The sequence below is a fragment of the Strongylocentrotus purpuratus genome, unplaced genomic scaffold, assembly GCF_000002235.5.
Source record: "Strongylocentrotus purpuratus isolate Spur 01 unplaced genomic scaffold, Spur_5.0 spur5_scaffold_1, whole genome shotgun sequence".
In the NCBI taxonomy this organism is placed as follows: Eukaryota; Metazoa; Echinodermata; class Echinoidea; order Camarodonta; family Strongylocentrotidae; genus Strongylocentrotus; species Strongylocentrotus purpuratus.
This window is the reverse complement of record NW_022145594.1, coordinates 35,820,522-35,835,166: the sequence shown is the minus strand read 5'-3', so window position 1 is coordinate 35,835,166 and position 14,645 is coordinate 35,820,522. Positions and strand designations below refer to the sequence as shown.

The 14,645-nt window shown below is 36.1% G+C and overlaps 1 protein-coding gene across 1 annotated transcript; it reads right to left on the bottom strand.

Moving 5' to 3' along the window:
• Positions 1-3,164: 3,164 nt before the first annotated feature.
• On the bottom strand, positions 3,165-12,556 carry LOC115921081. The gene is made up of 10 exons (XM_030978148.1): positions 12,427-12,556; positions 11,615-11,713; positions 10,931-10,981; positions 9,836-10,105; positions 9,473-9,550; positions 8,510-8,743; positions 7,855-8,061; positions 7,260-7,538; positions 5,902-6,180; positions 3,165-5,618 (listed from the first exon to the last, which is right to left on the bottom strand). The coding sequence occupies exons 1-10, from the start codon at positions 12,488-12,490 to the stop codon at positions 5,290-5,292; spliced, it is 1,890 nt and encodes a 629-aa protein (XP_030834008.1). The 5' UTR covers positions 12,491-12,556; the 3' UTR covers positions 3,165-5,289.
• Positions 12,557-14,645: the final 2,089 nt, after the last annotated feature.

Genomic DNA, 14,645 nt, shown 5'->3' with positions numbered 1-14,645 from the left:
TGGCCTGATCCATGCTACTTCACTGTGTACATTTACATACATTATGTGTAGAGGCAAGTTCGTTAGAATCGTGCTTCTTTCTATTTGAAAGGATTATATTGCATACACTCAAATTAAATGGGATTTTTATTGAAAGCCCCACATCTCGTGCCTGCACGCTTTGCGAATAGGGTGCGAAGTCCACCTTTCCATATTTTGCAATGTTTGTTTCATTATGTTGGCACTTCGCCCATCCAGTACACGCATCAATCTCACGTCGCCCTTGCATATCACGTGAACAAAAATAATATCCACAACATTAATCTTAAAATGATATGGGAGCTTATACATGTATATCATGCAACATGTATTCATGAAATTGACGTGGCCTTGCGCTAACATTATATGCACACTGACATTGATAAGAAGGGTATGCACAACAAAACTGATTTAATTTGGAATTGTAGACTTATTGATAAATATGATTTATTCTACAAGATGGCAAATTCTTATTTAGATATATTTATGTAACTGCTTGGGACTATGCAAACAAATGGCATTTACTAATCTGTATCTATTTTCATGCGAATGGGAAACAAACGAAAGAGAAAGAGAGAGAGAGAGAAAGAGAGAGAGAGAGAGAGAGAGAGAGAGAGGGAGAGAACAAATTATGAAACTATTACCATATTCTGTTCAAAGGCTTTGGCCGTTTTATTAACACATGTTTGTATTAAGAGAAAATTTGAGCGTAAACCCTTCCAGACATTAAGGAAAATGCTAACGTTTATTTTAGATATGGCATAAGTTTAATTTGTGATACAACTATACAATAGCAGGTCTTAAAGGCAAGACAAAGTTGTGGTATGGGGTGATGAATTTGGTTCTAATGAACATATTGGAAGCATATGCGAACCTACAATATTCAGTGATCGTTGTCGGAGTTGAAATCGAGTCTAAAGTTATGAAATTGTAAATAATACACTCTTTATGTTGTATAGCTCCCTCTCAAGGTCAAGATATTAATCAAGCTATAAAACAATGTGTCTTGACTAAAATCGACAGATATGCTATTCCCGTTTGGAAACTTTATATCGCAACTACATATTCTGAGATGTTCATGGTCGCAGCTACCTCACTCTAAAAAAAAAAGATAAAATTTTACACTTTACGAGGGTAAAAAGGGAACATTCATGTTTGTTGGGTAAAATTTGACACAGGGGTGGTTGGGTAAAAATTTACCCAGCAAATGTTTAATGTTTTACCCAACTGATGTGCAATATATTTGACCCAATGTAAAAGGTAAAATGTTACCCAACGACAACCATGTTCCCTTTTTGACGCAACATTGGGTAATTTTTACCCAACGCGTGGTTCAAATATTAATCTGCATCGTTACTTTCTTACCCCGGAAATGCGCACAGTCCAATTTTGATATGACACTATGGCAAGCGTAATTAAATGTCGAAGGGACTTGGTGTTTCGCTCAAGGTTGGGTAATACTTTACCCAACTTTTTTAATCAGAGATTTTGCACAGCAAAATTTACGACCGTTACGACCGTAGGCCGCTATTTGAAATTTATTAAATTAACCGCGAGCACCGTTAAATTTGTTTATTCAATTTTACTCGAAAGCTGAAGTGTTCCAGGGGCTAAATTTTATAGTGCTTATAATACATCCACAGGGACATCCAAATATATCAAAATTGTAAAGAATCATTATCCATCCAATTTTCAAAATTTCCCAAACCTTTAAAATAACAATCTTGCTACAAATTCACCCTGTACCATTAAGTATCTATGTCTTTTTTTACATGGTAACTTAAATAATTTCACTTGCACACATGCCATTTACAAAATAAGCTGACTTTAGTATGGGTTTTAAGCAAACACAACAGTCCCTTTTCCTTTTTTTTTTTTCCTTCTTTTTTTTCTCTCTATCATTTATTAATTGGATAATAATACGTACATCAGTTACACAAACTTATCTCGATTACAAAAAAAAACACATGAATTATACTTATATCACAAAAAAAGAATTATACTTTTTTGTTTAACATAGTCAACATTTTTCAACAATAGTCCCTGCTATAAGCAAAGACAATAAGTTCTGGTATTTCAACACAGAAGTATGAACAAGGCCCAACGTTACGTTTACCAAATGGTAACCTATTGAATTTTATTTTAATTTATTTGAATTGTTTTATTCACCTACATTGAAACATTGAAACAAAAGATATATATAAATGTACAATGACAATGTCAATATAAGATAAATACATGACATAAATTATAAAAATACATGTTCTACAGCGATATACATGTACATTATACAAATATCAAAAAATAGTTATGAGTAATGTTAGTGTCAAGTAAAAAAAATGTAATGACTATTTACAATGAGTTTGTGATCGATGATAAAAATAGAGTTTAAAAAAGCACATGTGCGAGTCGAGTCTGACTCTCGTTAAAACCTGAAATAAAGTTCATTGAAAAATACACCATGTGTTTCCTAATCCTATAAATAAGATTTGTGTATAATATTACAATTATTAAAGAAAACGAGACTGGTTGCTATATACCTCTAAGGTTACACTTCACATTACATCTGAATCGGAATATCACATTTGTTTTTGTATATGTAGGTTTATGTACGTCATATGACGCGTTTTTACGCGTTTTTTGCAAACCTGGTTTGGAAAAACGCGTCGAAACGCGTCGAAACGCGTCGTTAGACGCAAGAAAACCATAGTTTGTCGACAAGCCTCCTTTGTGAATTCGGGCCTATGGCTTGACCTACCTTGCAACACTTAATATATGCAGTTGCATTCTGACTATTGAAATACTATTATTCTTAACAGCTGAACGAAATAATTTGTATTGAGGCACTTCACAAACACTTATGCATTACATACATTACGAAAATGGCCTATTTGCATCTATTTAGGTAAATTATATTATCAACTTAAGAACAGCAAGTCTAGATGTACTACTCCAACTTTACCCCTCCTCCTTCAACTCTCCTGAACGTGGTCGTGTAAATAAAGTATATTTCCCACACTTCTCTAGCTTTCCATTTTATGTCTCACACATAACTCAATTATTTGGGATTAGCACCTTTCTGTATCCACTATCAATTCACTTCGCATCATATGCTTTTTTAACCCATTGCGTGCTGGAACCTGGTGGTCCCTTTGTTAAGTCTATGGGAATTAGATGATTTAGTAGTCAACGGGTTAACATCTACAGACATGTGGAGGATACACATCTCAACATTCGAAAATATGTACCTTCTCTGTACGATTTCTTTTTATTTTGTTGTGACTTTCTAAAACAAACCACAATCTTTTTCAGTTTTCATTACAAAAGAAAGAAGGAAAAGATATGACCAAAATATTTTACCAAATAGAATTCAAGTCTATTCTGTTCCAGAGTGTCTCTAAAAAATATTACGAATGACTGTCTTCAATTTATGCAATTAAAATTCTAGTTAGATATTATCCGAATTAAGAGGTCTTAGGAAAATCCGAACTGGAATAAATGTGTATTTGCATTTTCAAAGTGACATGTTTTTATTCCAAACTTTCTTCAACATATCTCCATTAACCTGTCTACGCTCTCCTGTTATCGTAATTTTAATGTGAATGTATCTCGAGCATATCTCGAGTATATCTGGGGAATGTCTATGCGAGTAAATTGTCCCTTTGATATTGGCATTTGGAACACACATTTATTTGATTTGAAGCTTCAAGAAACACCATTAAATCAACACAAACCAATAGATGAACCGTAAATCCCCTAAAAGCAAATACATTAACAAATAGAACGAACAAGAATATGAATGGCAAATACAAAATACATCATATATCATATAAACAAAAAGAGCAAAACATTAAAAACACGTTTCAAAGCTATGGTATACACAATCCATCCACATTTTAATCTATATAGGTACGGCAAATATACAGGCTTTATTGATAATCGCCCTTTTTTGCAAACTCTAACATTTTGGATGTCCCGAACATTTTCCACAATCAGCAGTAACTGTTTACTTTTCACTGCCTGAAATGAAAATATTATTTGTGGATCAATCTCAAACTGCTTCTTAAACAAATACATAGATATCGGTGGGTATAGTAATGACATAGCTTTAAGCTTCGTGTTTCTTTGGGGGAGACACTGCGATTGTCGTAAAAAGGGTACTTTTATATAATTGTGTTTTCTACCATTTTGTATTAATGCTCTGAAAATAGTGGATGAGTATTTTCATCGTAGCCACACTCTAAAACCAAACACCTTAAGAGAACACAGTTTCAACGTATTTCGTGCGGATTGTAAATCTTAAGAAGATGAATACGACCTTCTCCCCACAAATACGATATGTCCAGATATCAGATTCAAAAATAAAAATTCATGAAATTGAGAAAATGAATAATATATCAATAAGTATTGAGTAAGGATAAATTAAAAAGAGACGAGAGGCACAATTTTAATCATGAATTCCATAATAAACCCCCTGATTATCAAACTTTCTAAGATATACTCACATTATCCATTTCACTTTACAAATGGGTACGACAGCGTACAATGTATACATAGCATTGCAAACATGACAACAGAAAGCACCGATTTATTTTATTCTCCCCACAATACATTTATATCACGCTATATGACACACAATTTCCACTGTGTTAAAAGATACGAACAGTTTTCCCCACGCATCGGGCGGAGTGGCCCTTCCAAGGCCGTTTGCAGACACGTTTGGAGATCAATGCATATAGAGCAAATGCCGTATTATTAACATTAGATAAAATTGGGTGGACCATCTAAAAGGTAACTATTTCCACCTTCATAAAGATTGAGTATATGAACATTCCAACAAAACATCAGAACTAATAACTATAACTATAACAAATATCTTAAGGGAGGAGGTAATTAATCGTAACTACATAATGTTTTAAAGATTGGAGTGCATGCGTACATACCCTACGTATTGGTCTAGTATAACAACACCAGTCTATACACTACAAACCCACACAACTTGGCGAAGGGTATGTGCGGACTACCACAACGAAACTTATTGAAAAAATATCTTTCCGCCTGTGTACAACCGTTAACAAATAAAAATGACAATAATACTTTCATTTCTACAGCCCACACATATAATTTACATTATACTATTACCATGTTTTTAGTCCAGCTGCTCTTCACTAAGCATTGAATCAATCACCTTATACCATGCACCAATATTTATGACATGTTTATTGAGAGTAACACAAATGTAGATTCATTTCTTGTCAAAGGACATTATGGCTACACAATCCTAGGGAATCTAGGGTACTGGAGTAGCATGATTTCCTCTGCAAGTTCGGAAAATCCTGCCTTGAAAAGTTCGTTGTTCTCATGTTTTCGAAAATCGAATTTGTTCTTTACCATTTTGTTCAGCGTAGGAATTTTGTCAAAGTGTTTCACACAATTCTGCATCCATTCCACGACGGCCGTTGATGTAGTAGTCCGATCCTCCTGACGTTTTGTTGTACGTAGTCCGAGGTGTACGTATAGTCTCTGCAGTTGATCGTCCTCGAGACTGTTGCAAATGTGTATTGCTACTGCTCCACTCATTTGCATATGTTTGTACAGACCTATGAAGAGAAAGAAATCAGTTGGAAAATGTGCGGTTGTTCAATAATTTCAAAAAATAACATTGAAAACGAACACATTATCTCGTCAAAGTAAAAGGAATAATACCAATGAAAATGATGATAATAGGAAAAGTATGAACAACAACAAACATAAACATGTATTGAGCGCAGAAACAATGCACATGCGCTGCAAGAGCAAGGTAGTATAAATGAACATCAAGAAAACTTTTTAGCATCATCACTTGGTATTTGGGCATGCAAGGTTTGTCGATGCGTTACTCACCTCCAAGGACTTCCTCTGCAAGTCCCGTTCGCCCAATTGCTCGAAGACCATGAACCAGCTTCGAGCTGTGGTGGAAAGGTTCCGGTCTGAACTGATCCCTCCATCTCTTCATAAGCATCAGGTTGTCGTATGTCCCCGCGCTCTGCTGTCTAGCCCGACCTATTGACAGGACTGCTTTGTCTGCTTTTTCAGAATCAAGATGCTTCATCAACATTTCCATTTCCTGTTGTGACAGTTTTGAAGTGACGTTGGAGAGTACACTAAGACTTTCATCGTAATCTGTATGTATAAAATAGGACAAAATAAGTCGAATCATTTAAGTAAATCATCAGCAAATCTAAGTCTGAGAAGATATTGTTACAGAAATTTACAATAACCTAGCATTTCTATTTTCTTATACATTTGAGGTACTTGAGGAGGCTGTTTTAGAAGATCATTTGCAAAATATTTGTATCTTTTAAAAAATATAAATATATACCTTTTCGCAGAGTGTTTATTATGGCGAACTAATGCTTGTACGTTTCTCCTTGTATATAACATACTTCATTGGACCTCTTCATGTTCGGAAGATCTTTTAAATAATGATATTGATGTCATTTTTGACATAATGCTAACGTACTTGAACTGATTTCAGTGTAGGATAGGACAGATATCTTTATTTTCATTTGGAATGTGAAGTCATGGTATAGTAGTCATGAACGCATATGGCTTCGGTACCTACGTTTATTGGAAACCTATGGCTGTATAGGTCAACATATATGCCTGTACACGTTCAGTAGTACCGGTACAAAGTTGGCTTAATTATCATTGATCGAACACGGATAATCACTTCTCCGTGTAGACCCGCAGCAAAGATCAACCATGTTGACCATAATGAGAATATCTCACGCTAAATGGCTATCCGACCATATATGTCGAATGCTACGGTAAGCGCAATTGAACAAGCAAAGACACCGGTCTTTAGGCCAAGCAAAAACACTGGCTCCCTTAAATATACCGTCGCGAGGGAAAACTTCCTAAATCTTTGTAAAGCCGTCTGTAGCAGTATCTCTACCGTTCAGCTGGTCCAACAAATCACACAATTTAGCACTGTTATTTCCGAATTCAGGGCCGATGTGTAGTTTGATACACAAGGCACACAACTCATAGATTAGAATATTACACTGACCAATACTGTTCTTCTAGGTTCACAATTATCATCCGAATTAGCACCCATGTCAGCTCAAAACTCCATCCTGTGCCTATGCACACATTCAATTGGATTTTTGCATAACAAATAAAAAGGAAAAAATTCTTTTAATCAGTGATATCAAAAAAGCGGCTAAAAAAAGGCCCCATCATGTATAATGTTTGCTCACCGAAATAAGCTAATCGAGCAACATCCAGATATCCAAGACTTCTAATGGCGACACATAAATCACGCCGAATATGTGTGTCGATATCCTTCGATTTGTTCAATAGTTGTAGTAACAGACCTACGGTTCCTTTCTGAGATTCTCGCACTATTTTTCCGTTGCACGTATCCATGTTGAGAAGTGCAGCCAAAGGACCAACGTCATTACATAGTAAACTGAACGCTAAACGTACCATCTCAGCTTTGTACACATGTTGTGGAGGGCGCCGATTAACAATGCATCCTGGAAGATAAACGAGTAGACTTGAGTAAGTAGCTCAGATGTCATTATATTACAAGTATCTCAACCGTGTACCAATATTAGTATACAGGCAGAAGCTCATGTAACTTGGAGTGCGTAGCAAAGCGTCTGACTTTGTGAGACTATGCAGACTTTTACGATTTGTAGCGAAAATGTGTAACGATCTATTCTATGATTGTAATATGTTTGACATGAATGTTTCTTGACATCTTCGTAAGACTTCGTTGTTCTTGGTTGTAGATTGAGCAATATGCCTTTGAAGGTTGTTGCACTTGGGAAAGAAAATAAATGTACGAACCTGATAGTTTTATATCATGGAGCATTTTTCTTAGAGTTTCTCGACGGTTCCCCATGTCTTGGCTATCCCTCCATTCTTTGAGATGCTGGAGAGTGAAAGACTCCTCTCTGATTTCTTTCCGAAGCCTTGATTTTAGCTGGTCCATCTGTTTACTGGAAGAGATGCTTGCAAATACGTCCTTTAGTTCCTCGTCTTTTAAGTCGAGTACTTATAAAAAAAAAAAAAAATGGATTAAATGAATATATGGCAGAGAAATATATACAGTTTTGCAAGTGTATGCGGACAGATATTTTAAGTGACCCTTTTTCGGATAATGTTATGGTGTTTGAAGCAAGAATACATCTTCAACATGTATCTAAATATAATTAACTGATTTCTAGGTCCTTCAAACCATATAAGTAATATAATATGGTAAACATCGAATGGAAGCGCAGCTTTCTGTTACAATAGAAAACAATAATAGTCTAGCAAGAAAATAAACATTAGTTAGTTTTATTATTTGACCGCCGCAGTATCCAGCAATATAATTTCACGTAAACAAATAAATATTGTCATTACTGCAGATTCATCGGTAAAAGTTATATTTGCACGGGGTAAGTCATCTTTATTCGGATTCCATGAGAACAAATAATATTATATCGATGGAGACAATTACCATTACTGTTATTCGTCTTATTCAGCACATCTTTGTGAATTAAAACAAGTTCCTTCATGGAACGTGCTTTAGGTCCTCTCAGATTATCGTCCCTCCAACCTCTAAGCTTCTCTTCTATATCCTCCCTATCCTCATCAACTGAGATGCCAAGCCTCTCAAGAAATACTGATACCGCACATGTAGGAAGATGCTTCAGCAACGCCTGCAGATCATCATCAAATATGGTAGTACTATCTGTGTGTAAAGCAAAGGTCAGTAGTCACAGTAGTAGTTTAAAAAATGCTAGGATGGTACATGTTCCAATATTTATGATACAGTTTAGACCTTTATTAGCTTTAGATAATAATGTTGAGCGTCGGAGGGCTCAAACCAAGTAAATACATATCTAGATTGATTCTAAGATATGAATACATTGTTTTCACTGTTATTTTTTCGAGACTTCCCTTTGTTTTGTAAAATTAAGTCTTACATCAGGAAACTTTTAGTTTTTTGTAGATCAGTGCACAGTCTTTTAAAAAAAGCGTATGTTTTGTCATTTTCATTTTGGAATAGAATACGACAAAAGTGAAGGCCTAAAACAATTATTTGACAATCAATCATATTTTTGCTTGCAAAACAAGCGGGAAAGTGCGACTGTTAACATTTATATATATGTTTGATTAAGGGAATAAAAAGTTTGGCTATATTAACTTGGGCAAGGATATAGTATTAATAAAGCAGTAAATATGAATGATTCTGACAGGAATTAGCCTTCATTATTCGGATGGGGAGAAGTCTACCTTCCAATATGCCATTTTTACTTTTAATAAGTGTTGAAGTAATCGAACAAGATTATGCGGCGAGGGATGGAGTAGTACTTGTGTTCCTCTTTAAATCGGAGTCTATGTTTTCATTATATAGGCGGGGAGGTAAATAAAGCACACAATGATTGTTGTTAACTGACTAGAAAAAATGCAAACTCACTGAATTTCTTGGCATCTGGATGTGGTCTTTGTACAGTACCTCCTGTTTCAACCCGATAGATGGTTGTCCCAAATGAATCTGAAACACAGAAGAAGAAAAAATTGATAATGTTTATGCCTTGTCTTAAAAGTAGTCTCTTAACGTATATATTGAAGAAGAATGAACATGTCCCCAAAATCGTGATGATTTACCTGATACAAGGCTCTTAAGTATCACACACAAGTCAAGATGGTCTCTTTATATAATTATAAGATTAATAAATAACTTAATCAATTAATGAATTGATTGGGTAGTGAACATACGAAAGAATGAATAAGTAATGAAAAAATACATTACAAAATGATCGTTTAATGGATCTAATACCTGTCATGTCATGGCGACCAATTTTGATGACGGCATCATCAAGCCTGCATCTCTTCTCGAAGTTGCTGCATTCCTGTCCATCTACCCAGTCAATGATCATTGATTGAGTGTCGAACAGATCGTCATTATTGTCATGAATGATGGTGGTAATCACCTCCTGATCAGTGATTCCTACAGCCTTAGCAAGCCTCTTACAATGTCTTCCTGTCAGTCTGTAAACGAACCCTTCTACCTCTTGTGGGGATATCGCCTTCAGCAGATGTTCAGGAACTACGAACAAACAAACAATAAGAAGTCACGAAATGTCCAGTGTTTATATTGTAACGAAATCGTTATTTACATTACCTAGCCTTATGCCTAGGTCACATATAAACCGGGTCCCGTACGATTTTCCCTACCCGGCGGCTTGCCGTGGATTTAGAGACCGTACGGGAACCTTCCGATTTTCTTTTCTACGGCATGTGCGGTCACATATTCTGCGGCGCCCGGGAGGTGCCCGGTGAAAATTGGTCGAGTGAAATGCAAGGCGCCCGTAAGGATGCCGGCCGGTAAGCTACGTGCTCCGTCCGATGAGCAGGTGCACCCGTGGCTCCCGGAAGGATACTTTCCCTGAGGGAAATAATAACAACCCACAAATTGTTGAGTAATTATTTATGGCAATACCAGAATTTGATTCAAACGAAATTAGCAAAATATGTTATTGTATGACACTAACGCTGAAATAATGTCAGCAGTCAACTTCGCACTTTTTCGTTTATAATATAAACATAAAACAAGAGAGAAGAAAGGCAAATAAAAACAAGTATTTAGTTGCTAATGAGCCTTCGGGTAAAAACAGCCTATACAACACTTACCAATAAAGGTGAACCTTTTCAACCTCTCTCTCTCTCTCTCTCTCTATATATATATATATATATATATATAAACAGGCGTATATTTATTAGTGATATTTTCTAAAGCAACTTGTTAGCGATAATGTATGAAGATGGGAGGAAGAATGTGCGTATATGTGGGTGCGTGTGTGAGTGTGTGTTTGTGTGAGTATCTGCAAGCAAAAAATAATATGTGTCACGACAGATCAATATAAAGAGTTACCATTTATATGTCGGTCTGGGTGTAGTGGTATGGATTCCTGGTTGTCTTTTTCTGTAGGGAAAAAAAAGAAAGCCTGAGAAATTCCATTTGACTTTTCTCAGGGGAGTCCCACTCATAGTCGTGTACAAGGTTTAGGACGTATAATATGATGCGATATATAAATGAAACATCTGTTATCATTATTATTTGTCTTTAGCTCGTCAACATTCACAATAACTGTACGATTATTTTGCCTTGAGCCATCTTACTGTATGACAGAGCTTCAAGTAATTTCTCTTTGGTGTATTCAAGTTTATAGCATTGTTATTTTGGTAATCGTAAAAGTTCACGTACTTCATTAATATGCGTTTGTCTTGATATAAAACAAAATAAGCCTAAATCTATTGATATCACCCAGGGACGTTTTAAAATAATATTTTATTGCAAAGTTGTTTCGTTTTAGATTCCATTTCTTGATGATCCAAAGGTTAACCTAATACAAAGTAACAGATTAGCCTGGATATCATTACAGGTTTTCAGGCTTCATCGACATTTCTAATGACATTGTATTCATATCAAAATTGTAAAATATGGCTCAATAAAAAAAAGTATTTTGTATTCGTTTTTGTTACGAGGTAATTTTGTTTTCAGTGAAATACTGATGATGCTCAACCCAGTGATGAGAAACCATAGATATCAACATACTTTGATTCCTCAGTTGTTTCCTCCGGCACCAACAGATGATGATGGCAACACAAATCGAAATCGCAGCCAATAGAGCGATGACTACGATAACTGGTACAACTGCAAATAGAATAAAGAATATCGTTTGCGAATACAACTTTTCATAGTCCTCTTTTCTCGCATGGTGAGCGTCTCAACTACAATTTAATGTTTTCTTATGTGATGAATACTGCTTTTTTTCAATCGCATGCACTATAAATCAATCTGAAAATAAATTCAAAGTCTCATATTCAAAACTAGCGTTTTGTAACACTAGTCACAATTATAAAATAATGACGATTGAGAGCGGAAAAGTAAAACAAATATATGGTTTTGCTCAAACGAGTAGCCATTCATTATAAATGCTAATCATCCGTCATTACTGTTCGGTTATTTTTTTGGATCTAAATATGCTGGTCGACCCATGACCTATATGGGAATTAAAGTAATTTTCCGATAAATAAGACAAATATTCCCGCTTCCTTTTCTCATAAAGCAAATGGTACATAAGATCTTGAATTATGACATATCAACCATCAGGACCTTAAAAAAAGTCCAAACACGATTGACTCATTCCTGAACGTCGTACACATTTAGAGGTACCTTGTGTGGATAAAGTTTACCGATATTCTAGATCAGGCCCTCTCAACTAGTTTATTAGAAGTGCCAACCTGTATGTTTGACTTTGCTGCGAGAGGGTGTAGTGACCTAACCAACAAAGGGTCTAGATGATGGGAGTTGTATACTACATCTATCAACTCTACACAAAATAATAATTCATCGTGAGTTCTTACCAAATTTGGCTAAACCTCCATTCGGACTCGGTGATAACGTGGTTTGATTGAAGGATGTTCTCATGGTAACGGTAGATTCTAACAAGGTCACGGTGACGGTCACGGTCCTTAGGTCTTGCAATCCCGGGATATCAGAAGTGACACAAACATAGGGGCTTTCACTGGGTTCAGCGACGATGGAGATTGATTTGCTTTTCGTTCCGTCCATATTTGCATATTCTGTGATATTTTTTGCACCCATCTTTTTGGATTCGTGTAAGAAGTAGAGATCGATATCTGGAAAGTAGCTTGATGCTGAGCATGTGATGGTGATGCTATCAGAGGTTGACAGACTACAGGTTTGATCATCGTCCTTTGGAAGTATTCCTCGACATTCATCGATAAGGGGAAAGGGTTCCAACGGAGGAGCTGAACAATTAAAAAAGTAAATTTGCTTTAATATCAACGAAGCTCATCAGATCTTTAAGTGAGAAATATCATGTGACACATAGAGCTATTTTCTTCAATATAAATGTTCAAATTGAATATATCAATACCAATACAATTATTAGTAGTATAGTAAAAGTAAATTATATGGTGTACAACATGTAATAGTAATATTCTCTTTTTGTCGTCATGATTAAAATTAAAAAAAAGGTAGTATAATTGTATAGCATAGGGATATTTATCAAAGAATCCTATAAGGGTTAATTCTCAGTCATATTGTTGAATGAACACAGAGTGATATACTCACCGAAGACGTTTACTTCTGTGAAGTTGTGAATCAAGATCCCTTTGTAGTTTGAAACTCTGCAGATATATGTTCCTTGATCTGAAACTGTAATGTTTCTGATGATGAGAGAGAAGTCATCGTTCATATAGCAAGACCCGTCACGGACACATGACCCGGATGCGGATTCTCCTTCCACCCACGTGATCAGGTTGGGTGACTTCGTTGGCTCATCTCCTCTCTTCCAGTAAACGGCGATTGGCGTTTCATAAAACTGGCATTTTAGAGCAAGCTCATCTCCTTTCTCGGCAGTTTTGTGTGAATCGGTATACACAACGCCATCAGGTACATCACAACTCACACCTGCATTAAACAAGGAAGAAATATGAACAAAAATACGGTGGTTTATTTAATTCTTGACGAAATAATGATACTCCCTGCAGTCGTACATTAGCTTTCTTGCAACGAAAAGGCTAAGAGATCGTCTACCTTGACTGAAAAATATGTGGAATGACACTTTCCAGTACCAAAGGTTGTTAAATGCATCATGTTATTGTTTTGTGCTTCCCCAACAAAGCAGTAGTCGCCATATCCAACTCGAACCGGGTTCTGCTGCCTGCTGCTGCATATAAGCCAGTTCACGGTTGCAGTCTGAGCATGAGCAGAGAAAAGTCATTGCAGAACAAATTTTGAAATTCACAGAGACAAAATACTAGATACGTGCTCATGAATGCAATGTAATCATTATTCATTTATGCACAAGCAGTGCACTCCATGAAACACTGGTGGAAGTATTTCTTGACAAGGGAAAACAAAGGATATTTTTGTAGCACCTCCATCGATGTAGGAGTGATTATTTCAAAATGTACAAAGTGGGGCCTTTTCATGTTTTGAAGATATGTGGATATTCGGGGTCATTTGGGACATGTGCTAACCATGAACTGGTCTATAGTTACGCTGGTCTGTGGAAGCTTGTGTTAACTTAATCGTGGCAAGTTGGTCCGAGTAGGAGCATGCGGACAACTATTGGTGTAAGTGAAATATACATGAGGTATTCACTGCTATTGGGATTAACTTACGACGACTAGCAAAACCTTGTCTGAGCAAGACTATTATATGGATTTAAACCCGGCTCAGTGGAAGCCTAGATACATTGCATCATTTTTAACAATAAGGCACGGGGCATAATACAACTTTTAAAGGAAGTACATTTGTACTGTCATGCATACATTGCAAGACGTATACAGTAGGGTTGCAAGACATGTAGAGCAACTTATAAATCGGGTCGCTATTTTATTCATACGATGACAAGGATCCGATTTTCTTTGTTTCAAAGCATATAGTCAAAAGCTAAAGATATGGTTTGGAATTCCCCAAACTTGCGTCTCATGCTTCAATTCCTGCCATACACGCATTGCGGCAAAAGGGAGCGCGTCATAATTCACTGATCTGGTGAACCATTCTGTAGTTACGGTGAGAAGCATAAGGGGATGATTAAACCAAACCACCC